Below are 19,292 nucleotides of genomic sequence, written 5' to 3' on the forward strand. Positions count from 1 at the left end.
CCCCCAGGCATTAATTAACCTCCCCAGGCACTAATTAACCCCCAGACCACTCTAATTAACCCCTCCAGACAATAATTAACACCTCAAAGTCCCTTAATTAAACCCCCAGGCACTAATTAACACTCCCAGACCACCCTAATTAACCCTCACAGGCACTAATTAACCCCCCCAGACCACCCTAATTAACCCCTCCAGGCATTAATTAACCCTCCAGACCACCCTAATTAACTCCCCCCAGGCACTAATTAACCCCTCCAGGCCACCCTAATTAACCCCCCCAGGCACTAATTAACACCCTCAGTCTCTAATTAACACCCTCAGTCTCTAATTAACACCCTCAGTCTCTAATTAAGTCCCCAGACCTCCACTAATTAAGCCCCCAGGCCTAATTAACCCCCCCTAAACCCCCCCAATCAAGCCTCCAGCCTTTAATTAACCCCCAGCTCCTAATTAACCCTCCCCACCACCCTAATTAGCCTAATTAAGACCCACCCCAATCAAGCCCCCAGCTTCTAATTAACCCCCAGCTTGTAATTAACCCCCAGCTTCTAATTAACCCCCAGCTTCTAATTAACCCCCCAGGCTACCCTAATTAACCCCATCAGGCACTAATTAACCTCCAGACCCCCCTAATTAACCCCCCAGGTACTAATTAACCCCCACACCACCCTAATTAACCCCCTTAAGACCCCCTCTAATTAACCCCCACACACCAATTAACCCCTCTCATTAAGGCCCAGGCACTAATTAACCCCCAATCAAGGCCCTTAATTAAATTCCCAGGGGTCGGGGGGAAATTTTTGGGTTCCCAGTTTGAATTTTTGGGGTTCCCAATTTGAATTTTTCCATTCCCAGTTTAATTTTCAGGTTCCCAGTTTGAATTTTTTGGGGTTCCCAGTTTAATTTTGGGATCCTAATTTAATTTTGGGGTTCCCAGTTTAATTTTTTCACTCCCAGTTTGAATTTTTCCATTCCCAGTTTGATTTTGGGTCTCCCAGTTTGAATTTTTGGGTTTCCCAGTTTGAATTTTCTCATTCCCAGTTTAATTTTTGGGTTTCCCCAGTTTAAATTTTTTCAATCCCAGTTTAATTTTGGGGTTCCCAGTTTAATTTTGGTTTTCCCAGTATAATTTTTCCATTCCCAATTTGATTTTGGGGTTTCCAGTTTAAATTTTGGGGTTCCCAGTTTAAATTTTGGGGTTTCCCAGTTGAATTTTTTCCATTCCTAGTTTGATTTTCAGGTTTCCAGTTTAATTTTTTCATTCCCAGTTTAATTTTGGGGTTCCCAGTTTAAATTTTTGTGTTTCCAGTGTGAATTTTTTCATTCCAGTTTAATTTTGGATTTCCAGTTAAATTTTGGGATCCCAGTTTAATTTTGGGGGGTTCCCAGTTAAATTGTGGGTTCCAATTTTTTATTTTTTTGGGTTCCAGTTTGATTTTTTTCAGTCCCAGTTTGATTTTCAGGTTTCCAGTTTAATTTTGGATTTCCCAGTTTAATTTTTGGGGTTCCCAGTTTAAATTTTTGGGTTTCCCAGTTTGAATTTTTCCATTCCCAGTTGAATTTTTGGGTTTCCCCAGTTTAAATTTTTTCAATCCCAATTTAATTTTGGGGTTCCCAGTTTAATTTTGGATTTCCCAGTTAAATTTTGGGATCCCAATTTAATTTTGGTTTTCCCAGTTTCATTTTTTTCACTCCCAGTTTAATTTTGGGGTTCCCAGTTTGAATTTTTCCATTCCCAGTTTAATTTTTGGGTTCCCAGTTTAATTTTGGGGGTTCCCAGTTTCATTTTTTTCACTCCCAGTTTAATTTTCAAATCCTTTATTGAGGTCACGTGATCCCTTATTTACATATCGTTTACATATCGTACAGCGCCGGGAAGGGGGCGGAGCCTCGGCCCCTCCCCCCTCCCCTCCCCCCCAATTTTTTTTTTAAATTTTTTTTTTTTTGCTTTTTTTACCCCTCCCCCCCCTTTCATTAATTAATTAATTGTTATTAATTATTTTTTGGGGGTGGGGGAGGGGTCGCTACATATCGGAGCCGTTTTATTGCCACAGAAAGTCGGGGGGGCGGAGCCTCCCCAAAGCCCCTCCCCCCTCCCTCCCCCCTCCCCTCCCCCACCCCAAAAATGGACCCAGGCCCCTCCCCCACCCCCCCCAGGTGGGGTCAGAGGTCACGGGGACACCCTGGGAAATGTGGGCGGAGCCAAAATGGCGGGAAAAGCCGGGAGGGGTCACGTGACCCTCCCCCGAGGGGGTCTGGGGGTGTTTGGGGGGACAAAATGGCCGCCGAGGTGATCCTTGTCTCTCATTGGCTGATTCTAGATGGACAAAATGGCCACCGAGGGATCCTTGTCTCTCATTGGCTGATTCTAGATGGACAAAATGGCCACCGAGGGGATCCTTGTCTCTCATTGGCTGATTCTAGATGGACAAAATGGCCGCCAAGGGGATCCTTGTCTCTCATTGGCTGATTCGAAATGGACAAAATGGCCGCCAAAGAGATCCTTGTCTCTCATTGGCTGATTCGAAATGGACAAAATGGCCGCCGAGGCAATCCTTGTCTCTCATTGGCTGATTCGAAATGGACAAAATGGCTGCCGAGGAGATCCTTGTCTCTCATTGGCTGATTCTAGATGGACAAGATGGCCGCCAAGATGATCCTTGTCTCTCATTGGTTGATCCTACCCAATCAAGATGGCCGCCGAGGTGATCCTTGTCTCTCATTGGCTGATTGTATTTGGACAAGATGGCTGCCAAAGAGATCCTTGCATCTCATTGGCTGATTCTAAATGGACAAGATGGCCACCAAGATGATCCTTGTCTCTCATTGGCTGATTCTAGATGGACAAGATGGCCGCCAAGGGGGTCCTTGTCTCTCATTGGCTGATTCTAGATGGACAAGATGGCCACCGAGGTGATCCTTGTATCTCATTGGCTGATTCTAGATGGACAAAATGGCTGCCAAGGTGATCCTTGTCTCTCATTGGCTGATTCGAAATGGACAAAATGGCTGCCAAGGGGATCTTTGTCTCTCATTGGCTGATTCTGCCCATCCAAAATGGCCGCCAGGGCAATCCTGGTCCCTCATTGGCTGTCGCCGACAGAACGAAATGGCCGCCGAGCCAAGATGGTGGCCGAGCCCATCCTCGTCCCTCATTGGCTGCTGCTGCCGATCCAAAATGGCCGCCGAGCTCATCCTGGCCAAGATGGCGGCTGATGACATCATCAAGATGGCGGCCAGGGGCGGGGCCCAGGTGTCCCAAAATGGCTCCAGGTGTGCCCAAGGTGTCCCAGGTGGCTCCAGGTGTGCCCAGGTCCATCCCAAATGTGCCCAGGTGTCCCAAAATGGCTCCAGGTGTGCCCAGGTGTCCCCAAGACCCCCAGATAGATCCAGGTGTGCCCAAGGTGTCCCCAAGACCCCCAGGTGGCTCCAGGTGTGCCCAAGGTGTCCCCAGGTGTGCCCAAGGTGTCCCCAGGTGTGCCCAAGGTGTCCCCAGGTGTGTCCCTGTCCCACCCAGGTGAGCCCAGGTGGTTCCAGGTGTGCCCAGGTGTGCCCAGGTCCATCCCAGGTGTGCCCAGGTGTGTCCCCAATCGCCCCAGGTGTGCCCAGGTGTGTCCCAGTCCCCCCAGGTGTGTCCCCACATTGCCCAGGTGTGCCCAGGTGTGCCCAGGTGTCTCCCACATTACCCAGCTGTGCCCAGGTGTATCCCAGGTGTATCCCAGGTGTCTCCCAGGTGTCTCCCAGGTGTCTCCCACGCCCCCCAGGTGTATCCCACGCCCCCCAGGTGTATCCCAGGTGTCTCCCACATTACCCAGGTGTATCCCAGGTGTCTCCCACGCCCCCCAGGTGTATCCCAGGTGTATCCCACATTACCCAGGTGTATCCCAGGTGTATCCCAGGTGTCTCCCAGGTGTCTCCCAGGTGTCTCCCACGCCCCCCAGGTGTATCCCAGGTGTCTCCCACGCCCCCCCAGCTGTGCCCAGCTGTGCCCAGGTGTATCCCACATTACCCAGGTGTATCCCAGGTGTATCCCAGGTGTCTCCCACGCCCCCCAGCTGTGCCCAGGTGTGCCCTAGCAGGGCGAGGTGGACAGGTGCGGGTGCGGGGGGGGTCTCTGGGGGTACTTGATGGCCGGGGGGTAGTTCTGGGTCATCTGGATGGACACGTCCGAGGAGGCGTCCGAGGGGCTGCGGGCGCGGGGCCACGCCCGCGGCTGCAGGAACTGCCCCGAGAGCCCCGAGCAGGTGCTGAGGCGGGGCCGGAGCAGGTGGGGCGGGGCCCGGCACAGCTCCTCCTCCGCGTAGCGCTTGGTGAACAGGTACACGGACATGACCCCCGCGCCCTGCGGAGAGAGCACACCTGAGCCGCCGGGACACGCCCGGGGGACACCTGAGGGACACCGGTTACACCTAAACAATCCCTGTCACACCTGAGGGACACCTGAGCCGCGGGGACACGCCCGGGGGACACCTGAGGGACACCGGTTACACCTAAACAATCCCTGTCACACCTGAGGGACACCTGAGCCGCGGGGACACACCCGGGGGACGGGGGACACGCCCGGGGGACACCTGAGGGATGGGTGACACGACTGAGGGATACCTGAGGGACAGGTGACACGCCTGGGGGACACCTGAGGGACGGGGGACACGCCTGGGGGACACCTGAGGGACGGGTGACACACCTGAGTGACAGGTGACACGCCTGGGGGACGGGTGACACACCTGAGGGACAGGTGACACAACTGAGTGACAGGTCACACACCTGAGGGACAGGTGACACAACTGGGGGACAGGTGACACACCTGAGGGACGGGTGACACAATTGAGTGACACCTGAGGGACAGGTGACACACCTGAGTGACACCTGAGGGACAGGTGACACGCCTGAGGGACACCTGAGGGACGGGTGACACGCCTGAGTGACACCTGTTACACATTGATTTCTACAGAGGGGGCGTGGCTTAGTCCCCATTGATTTCTATGGAGGGGGCGTGGCTTAAACACCATTGATTTCTATGGAGGGGGCGTGGCTTAAACCTCCATTGATTTCTATAGTAGGGCGTGGCTTAAACCCCCATTGAGTTCTATAGTGGGGCGTGGCTTAGCCCCCATTGATTTATATGGAGTGGGTGTGGCTTAAATCTCATTGATTTCTATGTAGAGGGTGTGGCTTAACCCCCATTGAGTTCTATGGAAGAGGCGTGGCTTAAACCCCATTGAGTTCTATGGAGGAGGCGTGGCTTAGTCCCTATTGATTTCTATGTGGAGGGCGTGGCTTACTCGCCATTGATTTCTATAGTGGGGCGTGGCTTAAACCCCCATTGATTTCTATAGAAGAGGCGTGGCTTAAACCCCATTGAGTTCTATGGAGGAGGCGTGGCTTAGTCCCTATTGATTTCTATGTAGAGGGCGTGGCTTACTCGCCATTGATTTCTATAGTGGGGCGTGGCTTAAACCCCCATTGATTTCTATGGAGGGGGCGTGGCTTAAACCCCCATTTCTTTCTATAGTAGGGCATGGCTTAAACCCTATTGAGTTCTATTGAGGGGGTGTGGCTTAAACCCCATTGAGTTCTATATAGAGGCCATGGCTTAACCCCAATTGAGTTCTATGGAAGAGGCGTGGCTTAGTCCCTATTGATTTCTATGTAGAGGGCGTGGCTTAGTCCCTATTGATTTCTATGGAGGGGCGTGACTTAGTCCCCATTGATTTCTATGGAGGGGGCGTGGCTTAAACCCCCATTTATTTCTATAGTGGGGCGTGGCTTAAACCTCATTGATTTCTATGGAGTGGACGTGGCTTAAACCCCCATTGAGTTCTATGGAGGAGGCGTGGCTTAGTCCCCATTGATTTCTATAGAAGAGGCGTGGCTTAAACCCCATTGAGTTCTATGTAGAGGGCGTGGCTTAAACCCCATTGATTTCTATGTAGAGGGCGTGGCTTAGCCCCCATTTCTTTCTATGGAGTGGGCGTGGCTTAAGCCCCCATTTCTTTCTACAGAGGGGTGTGGCCTAAACCCCCATTGATTTATATGGAGGAGGTTGTGGTTTAAACCCCATTTCTTTCTATAGTGGGGCGTGGCTTAGCCCCTATTGATTTCTATGTAGAGGGCGTGGCTTAAACCCCCATTGAGTTCTATTGAGAGGGCGGTGGCTTAAACCCCCATTGATTTCTAAGGAGTGGGCGTGGCTTCTCCCTTATTTTGTCTAAAAATCCCATTTTTTTGCCATAACCCTTCAATTTTTTTCATCTAAAAATTCCATTTTTCCCCCTAAAAATCCCATTTTTCTCCCTAAAATCCCCGATTCTGTAAAACCTGATCCTCCCCATATTTTTGGCCCGTGCAAAAATTCAAATTTTTCCCGTAAAAATCGCTCTTTTTTTCTGGTGTAAAAATCACATTTTTCCTCGTAAAAACTCTGTTTTTTCACCTAGAAACTCCGTTTTTTCACCCAAAATTCCCGGTTTTTTTCCCCCAAATCCGTGAATTTTTGTTTTTTTCGGGACTGACCTCTTTGAGGAGGAAGGAGGAGGCGGCGAAGGCGAAGCTCCACCGTAGCGGTACTGGAAATATTGCTCGGAGCCGCCCGGGCGGTTCATGACCTCATCGTTGATGCTGGAGATGTAGAGAACCAACCCCACCACCAGCGACAGGCCTGGGGAGCGGAGAATTCCCGGAAATTCCCGAAATTCCCGGAGATTCCGGAAAATTCCGGGGGGATTTGGGGGAAAAATGGCAAAAAATGGGGGAGAAATGGCAAAAAATGAAAAACAAAAGGGGAGGAAATCAGGGAAAAATGGGGGGAAAAATCAGGGAAAAATGGGGAGAATTGAGAGTTTGAGGAAGGGTTTGGGGGAATTCCAGAAAATTCGGGGAAATTGGGAAAATTTGGGGGAAATGGGGGGAAAATGGCAAAAAATATGGGGGAGAAATGGCAAAAAAAATGAGGTGAAATAAAAAAAAAAAAGGGGGAAAATCAGGGAAAAATGGGGAGAATTGAGAGTTTGAGGAAGGGTTTGGGGGAAATTGGGGAAATTCCGGGAAATTCTGGAAAATTCCAGAAAATTCCAGGAGATTTGGGGGAAAAATGGCAAAAAAAAAGGGGGGAAATGGCAAAAAAAAAAATGGGGGAAAATCAGGGAAAATGGGGAGAAATGAGAGTTTGAGGAGGGGGTTGGGGAAATTCCAGGAAATTCCGGAAAATTCTGGGAGATTCCGGAAAATTCCGGGAGATTTGGGGGGGATTTGGGGGAAAAGTGGCAAAAAAAATGGGGGGGGAAATGGCAAAAATTGAAAAACAAAGGGGAGGAAATCAGGGAAAAATGGGGGGAAAAATCAGGGAAAAATGGGGAGAAATGAGAGTTTGAGGAAGGGTTTGGGGGAAATTTGGGGAAATTCCAGAAAATTTGGGAAAATTTGTGAGGAAATGGGGGAAAATGGGAAAAAATGGAGGGGAAATGGGAAAAAAAAAAGGGGGAGGAAATGAAAAATTATTGGGGGGAAATCAGGGAAAAATGGGAGAAATGAGAGTTTGAGGAGGGGTTTGGGGGAAATTTGGGGAAATTCCGGGAAATTCCGGAAAATTCTGGGGAAATTTGGGAAAATTTGGGGGAAATGGGGAAAAATGGCAAAAAAATGGGGGGGAAATTGGTGAGAAATGGGGGGGCAATGGGAGTTTGAGGAGGATTTGGGGTTAAATTTTGGATAATTCCGGGAATTCCCAGGAAATTCCAGTAAATTCTAGAAAATTCTTGGCAATTTTGGAAGATTTAAGTCAATTTTTGGGGGGATTTGGGTCAATTTTGGGGCGATTTGAGCCAATTTTGGGGCTCCCATTCTGCAGAAGCAATGAAAACCAATGGATGGAATGGGGGCTCTGGGGCTGAATTTGGTGCAGATTTTTGGGGCAAAATCCAAATTTTTGGGGATTTTCTGATTTTTTGGGAATCCTGGGGACACTCTGGATCCATTTTGGGGGGGTTTGGGTCAATTTTGGGGGGATTTGAGCCAATTTGGGGCTCCCATTCTACAGAAGCCAATGAAGACCAATGGATGGAACAGGGGTCCTGGGTTGAATTTCGTGCAATTTTTTTGGGGGAAAATCCAAATTTTTGGGGGGTTTTCTGATTTGAAAGATCCTGGGAATGCTCTGGTCAATTTTGGGGGATTTGGGTCAATTTTGGGGGGATTTGACCCAATTTTGGGGTGATCTGAGCCAATTTTGGGGCTCCATTCTGCAGAAGCCAATGAAGACTGAACGGGGGTTCCAGGGCTGATTTTGGCGCAGATTTTTGGGGCAAAATTCAAATTTTTGGGGCTTTTCTGATTTTGAAGGATCCTGGGGATGCTCTGGATCCATTTTGGGGTGATTTGGGCCAATTTTGGGGCGATTTGAGCCAATTTTGGGGCTCCCATTCTGCAGAAGCCAATGAAGACCGAACGGGGGTTCCGGGGCTGATTTTGGTGCAGATTTTTGGGGCAAAATCCAAATTTTTGGGGCTTTTCTGATTTTTTGGGAATCCTGGGAATGCTCTGGGTCCATTTTGGGGGATTTGAGCCAATTTTGGGGTGATCTGAGCCAATTTTGAGGCTCCCATTCTACAGAAGCCAATGAAGACGAACGGGGGTTCCGGGGCTGATTTTGGTGCAGATTTTTGGGGAAAATCCAAATTTTTGGGGATTTTCTGATTTTGAAAGATCCTGGGACGCTCTGGGTCAATTTTGGGGCGATTTGAGCCAATTTTGGGGCGATTTGAGCCAATTTTGGGGCGATTTTGAGCCAATTTTGGGGCTCCCATTCTACAGAAGCCAATGAAGACTGAACGGGGGTTCCGGGGCTGATTTTGGTGCAGAATTTTGGGGCAAAATCCAAATTTTTGGGGGTTTTCTGATTTTGGGGGAATCCTGGGGACGCTCTGGGTCCATTTTGGGGGGATTTGAACCAATTTTGGGGCGATTTGAGCCAATTTTGGGGCTCCCATTCTGCAGAAGCCAATGAAGACCGAACGGGGGGTTCCGGGGCTGATTTTGGTGCAGAATTTTGGGGGAAAATCCGATTTTTTGGGGGTTTTTTGCCTTTGGAAGGGTGTCCCTCACCCGAGAGGATGAAGAAGATGCCCGAGACGAAGGCCAGGAGGGTCCTCTGGGGCCGGATGTGCCCCACGTTGCTGATGACGAAGGCGGTGAAGACGAGGAAGAGGCTGACCATGGGGAAGGGCGTGGCCGTCCGCACCGTCTCTGGGGGCGCCAAAAAAGGGTCAGGAAACCCCAAAATCCACCCAAAATCCACCCCAAATTCACCCCAAATTCATCCCAAATCCACCCTGAGAGCTTTGGGAAACTCCTCCAAAAAAAACCGGAATTTTCGGACCAAAAAATCCCCCCAAAAAACCAAAAACTCACAAAAATTATCTCGAAATTCTCCTGAATTGTCCCCAAATTCATCCCAAATTTCTCCCAAAATTCATCCCAAATCCTCCCTGAGAGCTTTGGGGAACTCCTCAAAAAAAAACCTGGAATTTTCAGGCCACAAAAACCGCCCCAAAATAGCCAGAAATTGCCTCAAAATTCACCTAAATCGTCCCCAAATTCATCCCAAATTTCCCCTAAATTTCCCAAATTTCACCCCAAAATTCAGCCTGAGAGCCTTGGGAACTGCCCCAAAAAAATCCAGAATTTCCAGACCACAAAAAACCCAAAAAACCCCCAAAAATCCTCTTCAAATTCTCCCGAAATTCCCCCAAAAATTTAAAAAAAAAAATCCCAAAATTCCTCCAAAATTTCCTCAAAATTCCCCCAAAACTCCTCCAAAATTCCCAAAAGTTCCTCCAAAAATTCCTCAAAATTTCCCCAAAATTCCCCCAGAAATTCCCCCAAAATTCTCCCCCAAAACTTCCCCAAAATTTCCAATAATTTCCAAAAAAAATCCTCTAAAATTCCCCCAAAAATCCCTAAAAATTGCCCCAAAATTGCCCCAAACAATTCTCAAAAATTCCCCAAAATTGCCCCAAACAATTCCCCCAAAAATTCCCAATAATTCCCCCAAACTCCCCCAAAATTCCCCTAAAAATTTTCCCAAAATCCCCGGAATTCCCCCCAAAATTCCCCATAATTCCCCCAAAATCACCAAAAAAAATCAAAAAAATTTTCCCCATAATTCCTCCAAAATTTCCCCAAAATTCCCCATAATTCCCCCAAAATCACCCCAAAAATTCCCCCCATAATTCCTCCAAAATTCCCCCTAATTCCCCCAAAAAATTCCAAAAAATTTTCCCCAAAATTCCCCAGATTTCCCCAAAACAATTCAGAATAATCCCCAAAACTCTTCTAAAATTGCCTCAAAAATTCCAAAACTTCGCCCCAAAATTCCCCCAAAATTCCCAATAATTCCCCCAAAATTCCCAATAATTCCCAATAATTCCCCAAAATTCCCCAAAATTTCCCAAATTCCCCTCACTGAGGATGTTTTCGGTGTTTTCGGTGACCAAATTCAGCTCCGGCTCCAGGAAATATTCGGAGGCCACGCAGCGCCCCTTCTCCCGCCCTGAAATTAGCATAAATTAGCATAAATTAGCATAAATCGCACCAAAATAATGCAAAATTATCTCTAAATTATCCCCGAATTAATCCCAAATTTTTCCCCAAAATGCCACCGAAAATGGGCAAAAATGACCCCAAAAATTCAAAATTATCCTGAAATTATCTCAGGATTTGACCCAAAATGATTCCAAAATTAAGCCAAAATTAGCATAAAATTAATTCCAAATTAATCCAGAATTAAGCTAAAATTACACCAAAAATTAATTCAAAATTAATCCAGAATTAGCACAAAATTCAGCTAAAATTACACCAAAAATTAATTCAAAATTAATTCAAAATTAGCATAAAATTAATTCAAAATTAATCCAAAATTAGCCCAAAATTGTCCCAAAATTATCCTGAAAGTGCCCCCAAAATATCCCCAAAATAACCAAAATTAACCCAAAATTAACCCAAAATTACACAAAAATTCAACCCCCAAAAAAATCCAAAATTAATCCCAAATTTATCCCCAAATGACCCCAAAAGAATCTGAAATTATCCCAAAATTGTCCCCAAAAGAACCAAAATTAACCCAAAATTACCCAAATATTATCCCAAAAATAACCAAAAAATTCTCCCAAAATTAAAACTGAAATTACCCAAAATCATCTGAAATGATCCCAAAATTAACCCAAAATTACCCCAAAATTATCACAAAATTATCACAAAATTACCCAAAATTATCCAAAATTAACCCCAAATTAATCCAAAATTAACCCCAAATTAACCCCAAAATTAATTCCAAATTAACTCCAAATTAATTCCAAAATTATCCCAAAATTAATCCCACCCCAAATTAATGCAAAATTATCCCAAATTGACCCCAAAATTAATCCCAAATTAATCCAAAATTAATCCATAATTATCCCAAAATTAACCCCAAATTATTCCAAAATTATCCAAAATTCACCCAAAATTAATCCAGAATTAACCCCCAAATTAACCCCAAATTAATCCCAAATTATCCCAAATTAATCCCAAAATAACCCCAAATTAATCCAAATTTATCCCAAATTTACTCAAATTTTTTGGGGAATTTTTTGGGATTTTTTTTCCAGACACCTGAGCAGAATCAGCCCCAAAAATCCCCAAAAAATCCGAAAAAAATTCCATTTATTCCCCCATTTTTCCTCCAATCCACCCCAAATTTTTTTTCCCTAAATCCCAAATTTTTTCCCACAAATCCCAAATTTTTTTGTGAATTTTGGGGGCCAAAAAATCCCAAAAATTCAATTTATTTCTCATTTTAACCCCCATATCTCCCCCGTTTTTCTTCCTATCCACCCCAAATTTTTTTCTCTAAATCCCAAATTTTTTTTCCATAAATCCCAAATTTTTTCCCACAAATTCCCGGCTATTTTGGGGAATTTCGGGGTCCAAAAAATCCCAAAAAATTCAATTTATTTCTCATTTTATCCCCCATATCTCCCCCATTTTTCCTCCAATCCACCCCAAATTTTTTTTCCATAAATCCCAAATTTTTCCCAATGGATCCAGGATATTTTTGGGAATTTTGGCGGCCAAAAAATCCCCCAAAAAATTCAAATTATTTCTCATTTTAACCCCCATATCTCCCCCATTTTTCCTCCAATCCACCCCAAATTTTTTGTGCATTAATCCCAAATTTTTTCCAGGACATTTTCCGGGGTAATTCCAGAGATTCAGCCCTTCCAAAATCCCCCAAAAAATTCAATTTATTTCCCCTTCTATCCCCCATATCTCCGCCATTTTTCCTCCTATCCACCCCAAATTTTTTGGGGATTTTTTTTTCAGATCCCTGAGCAGAATCAGCCCCAAAAAATCCCCAAAAAAAATCCCCAAAAATGCCCCAAAAAATTCAATTTATTTCCCCTTCTACCCCCCATATCTCCCCCATTTTTCCTCCTTTCCACCCCAAAATTTTTTTCCCCTAAATCCAATTTTTTTCCCTCAAATTCCCGGCTATTTTTGGAATTTCCGGGGCTACCTGCGAAGAATCAACCCAAAAAAAAATCCTAAATAAATTCAAATTATTTCCTCTTCTATCCCCCATATCTCCCCCATTTTTCATCCAATCCACCCCCAAATTTTTTTTTCCTAAATCCCAATTTTTTTTTCCCACAAATTCCGGCTATTTTTGGGAATTTCCGGGCCTACCTGCGAAGAATCAACCCCAAAAAAATCCCACAAAAATTCAATTTATTTCCCCTTCTGACCCCCATATCTCCCCCATTTTTCCTCCAATCCACCCCAAATTTTTTTTCCCTAAATCCCAATTTTCTTCCCCAAATTCCCGGCTATTTTTGGGGAATTTCCGGGGCTACCTGCGAAGAAGCAGACGCGCCAGAGGCCGGCGTGCAGCGCCATGCGCACCTCGGTGCTCTGGTTCTGCGGGACACCACGCCCTCCTCCATGTACAGCCAATAATCCGTGGAGACCGCGATGCCCACCAGGAGCAGCCCGCAGGCCCCGAAAACGCTGCTCAGCAGCGTCAGCGCCCGCGAGCTGCACGAGCTCATCCTGGGAACTGAAAATTTGGGAATTTTTGGGAATTTTTTGGGAGTTTTTCCGATTTTTTTCCGATTTTTACGGTTTTTTTAAGGGTTTTTAGGAGGGTGTTGGAGCGATGCGGGCGTGAAGGGGTTAAAAGTGGGCGGGGAAGTGGCTGGGAGGGAAATGCAAGAATTTTTTGGGATTTTTTGGAATTTTGGGATTTTTGGGAATTTTTTGGGATTTTTTAAAATAATTTTTGGGTGATTTTTAGGGGTTTTTGAGGAGCAGCCGAGGGCGGTTGTGAGGGAGGGGGATGGGGGAGGGATGCGGGCATGAAGGGGTTAAAAGTGGGCGGGAAGGGACTGGGAAGGGTCGGGGAGGAAAATTTGGGAATTTTTGGGAATTTTTCAGGATTTTTGGGAATTTTTGGGAATTTTTTGGGATTTTTTTGGGAATTTTTGGAGGTTTCGGGGCTGTTTTGGGGCCATACGGGAGAGCAAGGCGGGCATGAAGGGTTAAAAGTGGGCGGGGGAAGGCACTGGGAAGGATCGGGGAGGGAAATTTGGGGAATTTTCGGGGGAAATTTTGGGAATTTTCGGGATTTTTTTGGGAATTTTTTGGGAATTTTGGGGAATTTTTTGGGATTTTTTGGGGTGAGTTTGGGGCAGTTTGGGGTCGATGCCCACCAGGAGCAGCCCCCAGGCCCCAAAAACGCTGCTCAGCAGCGTCAGCGCCCGCGAGCTGCACGAGCTCATCCTGGAACTGAAAATTCGGGAATTTTTGGGAATTTTTTGGGAATTTTTTTGGAATTTTTCCGATTTTTTTCCGATTTTTTAGGGGTTTTTTAAGGGTTTTTAGGGGTGTGTTGGAGCGATGCGGGCAGGAAGGAGTTAAAAGTGGGCGGGAAGTGGCTGGGAGGGAAATTCAAGAATTTTTCGGGAATTTTTTGGGAATTTTGGGAATTTTTTGGGATTTTTAAAATCATTTTTGGGTGATTTTTAGGGGTTTTGGAGGAGCAGCCGAGGGCGGTTGTGAGGGCGGGGATGGGGAAAGATGCGGGCATGAAGGGGTTAAAAGTAGTGTGGGAAGTGGCTGGGAAGGATCGAGGAGAGAAATTTGGGAATTTTTGGGAATTTTCCAGGAATTTTTTGAATTTTGGGGGATTTTTTGGGGAATTTTTCCGATTTTTTCCCGATTTTTTAGGGGTTTTTGTAGGGGTTTTTTAGGGGTGTGTTGGAGCGATGCGGGCGTGAAGGGGTTAAAAGTGGGCGGGGGAAGTGGCTGGGAAGGATCGGGGAGGGAAATTTGGGAATTTTTCAGGATTTTTGGAATTTTTTGGGGGAATTTTTGGGGAATTTTTGGGGGATTTTTTAGCATTTTTTATTATTTTTTCCTATTTTTTAAGGAGTTTTTTGGGGTTTTTCGGGGTTTATCGGAGCCATGCGGGCATGAAGGGGTTAAGAGGGGCCGGGAGAGGCCGAATTGGGAAATTTGGGAATTTTGGGGGAATTTTGGGGATTTTTTTTGGGAATTTTTGGGGGGATATGGGAGAGGGACACGGGCACGAAAGAGTTAAAATCGGGAGAGTTGGACGGGATGGGAATTTGGGAAAATTTGGGATAAAATTTGGGATAAATTTGGGATAAATTTGGGATAATTTTTGGGGTAAATTTGGGATCATTTTGGGATAAATTTCGGATAATTTGGGATAAATTTTGGGATAAATTTGGGATCATTTTGGGATAAAATTGGGATAATTTTGGGATAAATTTTGGGATAAATTTGGGATCATTTTGGATAAAATTGGGATAATTTTGGGATAAATTTGGGATAAATACGAGATAAATTTGGGATCAATTTGGGCTCATTTTGGGATAAATTTGGGATAATTTGGGGATAAATTTTGGGATCAATTTGGGATAAAAATGAGAATTTTGGGGGTAAATTTGGGATAATTTTGGGATAAAATTGGGATAATTTTGGGATAAATTTGGGGAAGTTTCACGGAGTTCCAGAGTGAATTTGGGGGGATTTAGGGGAGATTTTGGGGAAATTTTGGGGATTTGGGGTTGGATTTGGGGTTGGGATTTCTGGGGGATTTTGGGAGGAATTTGGGATTGGATTTGGGGAATTTTGGGGTTGGATTTGGGGACAATTCTTGGGATTTTGGGGTTGGATTTTGGGGAATTTCGGGGTTGGATTTGGGGCGGATTTTGGGGATTTTGGGGTTGGATTTGGGGAGAGTTTGGGGGAATTTTGTGGGAATTTTGGGGTTGGATTTGGGGACAATTCTTGGGATTTTGGGGTTGGATTTTGGGGAATTTCTGGGATTTTGGGTTGAATTTCGGGGTTGGGTTTGGGGAGAGTTTGGGGGAATTTTGGGGGAATTTTGGGTGGAATTTGGGGGCAATTTTTGGGCTTTTGGGGTTGGATTTGGGGGAGTTTGGGGAATTTTGGGGGGAATTTTGGATGATTTTGGATTCGAATTTGGGGCTGGGATTTGGGGAGATTTTGGGGTTGGATTTGGGGAATTTTGGGTGGGATTTGGGTGGAATTTTTGGGGGTTTTGGGGTTGGATTTGGGGGAATTTTGGGGAATTTTCAGGGATTTTGGGGTTGGATTTGGGTGAAATTTTTGGGGATTTTGGGGTTGATTTGAGGGAATGCTGGAGGATTTGGGGTTCAATTTTGGGGGAATTTTTGGGGATTTTGGGTTTGAATTTGGAGGTGATTTTGAGGGTTGGATTTGGGAGGAATTCGGGGTTAAAATTTGGGGAAAATTTGGGGGATTTTGGGTTTGGATTTGAGGGAATTTAGGGAGATTTTGGGGTTGGATTTGGGGGCAATTTTTGGGAATTTTGGGGATTTTAGGGTTGAATTTTGGGGATTTTAGGGGTTGAAATTTGGGGACTTTTGGGGTTGAATTTTGGGGGATTTTGGGGTTGAATTTTGGGATTTTTGGGGTTGAAATTTGGGGACTTTGGGGGTTGGGTTTGAGGAATGTTGGAGGATTTGGGTTCAGTTTTGGGGGAATTTTTGGGGATTTTGGGTTGAATTTGGGGGGATTTTGAGGTTGAATTTGGGGGGAGTTTAGGAACATTTTTGGGTTGGATTTGGGGGATTTTAGGGTTGAATTTTGGGGATTTTAGGGTTGAATTTTGGGGATTTTGGGGTTGAATTTTGGGAGATTTTTGGGGTTAAATTTTGGGATTTTAGGGTTGGATTTTGAGGATTTTTGGGTTGAATTTTGGGAGATTTTTGGGTTGAATTTTGGGGATTTTTGGGTTGAATTTGGGGGATTTTGGGGTTGAATTTTGGGATTTTTGGTGGGTTGAATTTTGGGGATTTTTGGGGGTTGAATTTTGGGATTTTTGGGGTTGAATTTTGGGGATTTTAGGGTTGGATTTTGAGGATTTTTGGGTTGATTTTGGGAGATTTTTGGGGCCATTTCGGGACAAAGGGACCCCCCCCAATCCCCCCCTCCCCTCCCCCCCCCCAAACTCGGACCTTTCCCACGCCCCTCCCCCAAATCCCCCCCCCCAAAATTGCCCAAAATCGCCCAAATTCTCCCCAAATTTTCCCCTCACCCGCTCACGGCGTCGTCGCTGCCCCGCGGGCCGGGGGCGCCATCGGGACGGACAGACGGACACGGGGGGGGGAGAGGGGACGGAGGAAGGACAGACGGACACGGGGGGGGGGGATGGAGGACACGGACGGACAGACGGACACGCGGGGAGGGGGGGGTGAAGGACAAACGGACGCGCAGCGGGAGACGGAGCGGGAAGGACAGACGGACACGGGGAAGGGGGGCAGGGAGGACGCGGAAGGACAAACGGACACGGAGGGGGATGGAGGGAGGACAGACGGACACGGAGGGGGATGGAGGGCACGGAAGGACAAACGGACGCGCGCGGGGGATGGAGGAGGGCGGACAGACGGACAGGGAGGGACGCGGGGATGGAGGGAAGGACAAACGGACAGGGAAAGGGCGCGGGGATGGCTGGGGGAAGGACAGACGGACACGGAGGGGGAGGGTGCGGATGGGGACGGACGGACAGACGGACAGGAGGATGCGGGGATGGAGGGAAGGACGGACAGACGGACAAGGGAAGGACGCGGGGACGGAGGGTGCGGGGATGGAGGCGGGGGGGGGGAAGGACAGACGGACACGGGGCGGGGGGGGAGGACGCGGATGAAGGACGGAGGGACGGACAGACAGACAGAGAGGGATGCGGGGATGCGGGGATGGAGGGAGGAGGGACAGACGGACAGAGGGATGCGGGGATGGATGGAGGAGGGACAGACGGACAGACGGACAGAGGGATGCGGGGATGAAGGACAGACAGACAGACAGGGATGCGGGGATGAAGGAGAAACGGACAGGGCGGGATGGAGGAAGGACAGACAGACGGACAGACACACAGGGATGCGGGGATGGAGGGAGGAGGGACAGACGGACAGAGAGGGATGCGGGGATGGAGGACAGACGGACACGGCGGGGTGGAGGAAGGACAGACGGACACGGCGGGTGCGGGGGGACGGATGGGGGAAGGACGGACGGACGGACGGACAGAGAGGGATGCGGGGATGGAAGATGGGGGGAAGGACAGACGGACACGGCGGGCGGACGGGACGCACGGACAGACGCACGGACAGACGGACGCACGCACGGACAGACGGACAGACGGACGGACGGACAGACGCACGGACAGACAGACAGACGCACGGACGGACAGACAGACGCACGGACGGACGGACAGACGGACACACGGACAGACGCACGGACAGACGCACGGACGCTGGGGCCGCCGCGCTCCCCGGGCGCTGCTGCGGCGGCGGGGCCGGGCCGGAGGCGCGGGACGGACAAACGGACGGGGGGGGGAGGGGATGGAGGGGATGGGGGATGGGGGGGGGGGGGTGGGGGATGGGCACCGAACCCCCCCCACCTTCCCCTCCCCCTCCCCCCCCCCCCCGCGGCCACCGCGTGACGTCATCGGGGCCGCTCTTAAAGGGACCGCGCCGGGTTTGGGAACGCGGCCCCTCCCCCACAGACAGAGAGAGGGGGCGGGAATTGGGAAAATTGGGGGAAAATTTGGGAATTTTGGGGAAAATCGGGAATTTTGGGGGTGAAAAATTGGGAATTTTGGGGGGAAAATTGGGAATTTTTTGGGGGGGGGGAAATTGGGAGTTTTGGGGCCAAAATTGGGAATTTTAGGGGCGAAAATTGGGATTTTTTGGGGGTGGAATTGGGGAAATTTGGGGGGGGAATTGGGAATTTTGGGGGGAAAAATTGGGAATTTCGGGGGAAACCTGGGAATTTTGGGGGTGGAAATTGGAAAATTTGTGGGCGAAAACTGCGAATTTTAGGGGGGAAATTGGGAATTTTGGGGGTGAAAATTGGGAATTTGGGAGGCGGAAATTGGGAATTTTGGGGGAGAAATTGGGGAATTTTGGGGGGGAAAATTGGGAATTTGGGGAGCGGAAATTGGGAATTTTTGGGGGGGGAGAATTTGGGGAGCGGAAATTGGGAATTTTTGGGGGGGGAAATTGGGAATTTTGGGGGGGAAACCTGGGAATTTTGGGAGGAAAAATTGGGAATTTTGGGGGTGAAAATTGGGAAATTTGGGGTGAAAATCGGGAATTTTGGGGGTGAAAATTGGGATTTTTTGGGGGTGAAAATTAGGAAATTTGGGGTGAAATTGGGAAATTTCGGGGGGGGGATTGGGAAATTTGGGGGCGGAAATTTGGAATTTTAGGGGGGAAAATTGGAATTTTTGGGGGGGGAATTGGGAATTTTGGGGGAAAAATTGGGAATTTTGGGGGTGAAATTGGGAATTTTGGGGGGGAAAAATTGGGAATTTTGGGGAAAATCGGGAATTTGGGGGGGAAACCTGGAAAATTTGGGGGTGAAAATTGGGAATTTTAGGAGCGAAAATTGGGAATTTTGGGGAGAAAATTGGGAATTTTTGGGGGCGAAAATTGGGAATTTTAGGGGTGAAAATTGGGAATTTTGGGGGAGAAATTGGGGAATTTTGGGGGGGAAACCTGGGAATTTTGGGGGCGGAAAATGGGAATTTTGGGGCAAAAATTGGGAAAATTTGGGGTGAAAATTGGAATTTTTGGGGTTTTGTTTTTGAGGGTGTTGGGAGGAAATGATGAATTTTATCGATGGAAATGGGGAATTTTCCATAAAATGAGGAGTTTTGCACCAAAATAAAAAATAATAATAATAAAAAA

At 47.4% G+C, this 19,292-nt stretch overlaps 1 protein-coding gene and 1 long non-coding RNA gene across 3 annotated transcripts; one reads left to right on the plus strand and one right to left on the minus strand.

Annotated features, from left to right (window-relative positions):
• The first annotated feature begins 1,832 nt into the window (after positions 1–1,832).
• LOC143696681 (uncharacterized) lies at positions 1,833–4,117 on the plus strand. 2 transcript variants are annotated; one of them, XR_013186045.1, is made up of 5 exons: positions 1,833–2,009; positions 2,158–3,393; positions 3,455–3,722; positions 3,847–3,941; positions 3,984–4,117. It is a non-coding gene; the product is annotated as an uncharacterized LOC143696681 (long non-coding RNA). The 2 variants fall into 2 exon arrangements; XR_013186047.1 differs by lacking the exon at positions 3,847–3,941 and adding an exon at positions 3,785–3,815 and having other exon boundaries at positions 3,476–3,722; positions 3,984–4,034.
• On the minus strand, positions 4,073–13,088 carry CACNG7 (calcium voltage-gated channel auxiliary subunit gamma 7). Its single transcript, XM_054654304.2, is given in 7 exon segments — positions 4,073–4,342; positions 6,514–6,557; positions 6,560–6,658; positions 9,100–9,240; positions 10,460–10,546; positions 12,888–12,959; positions 12,962–13,088. Coding segments are annotated over 7 exon segments (834 nt in total). The 5' UTR covers positions 13,083–13,088.
• Between the last annotated feature and the right edge of the window lie 6,204 nt (positions 13,089–19,292).

This window comes from Agelaius phoeniceus, chromosome 37 (assembly GCF_051311805.1).
Source record: "Agelaius phoeniceus isolate bAgePho1 chromosome 37, bAgePho1.hap1, whole genome shotgun sequence".
In the NCBI taxonomy this organism is placed as follows: Eukaryota; Metazoa; Chordata; class Aves; order Passeriformes; family Icteridae; genus Agelaius; species Agelaius phoeniceus.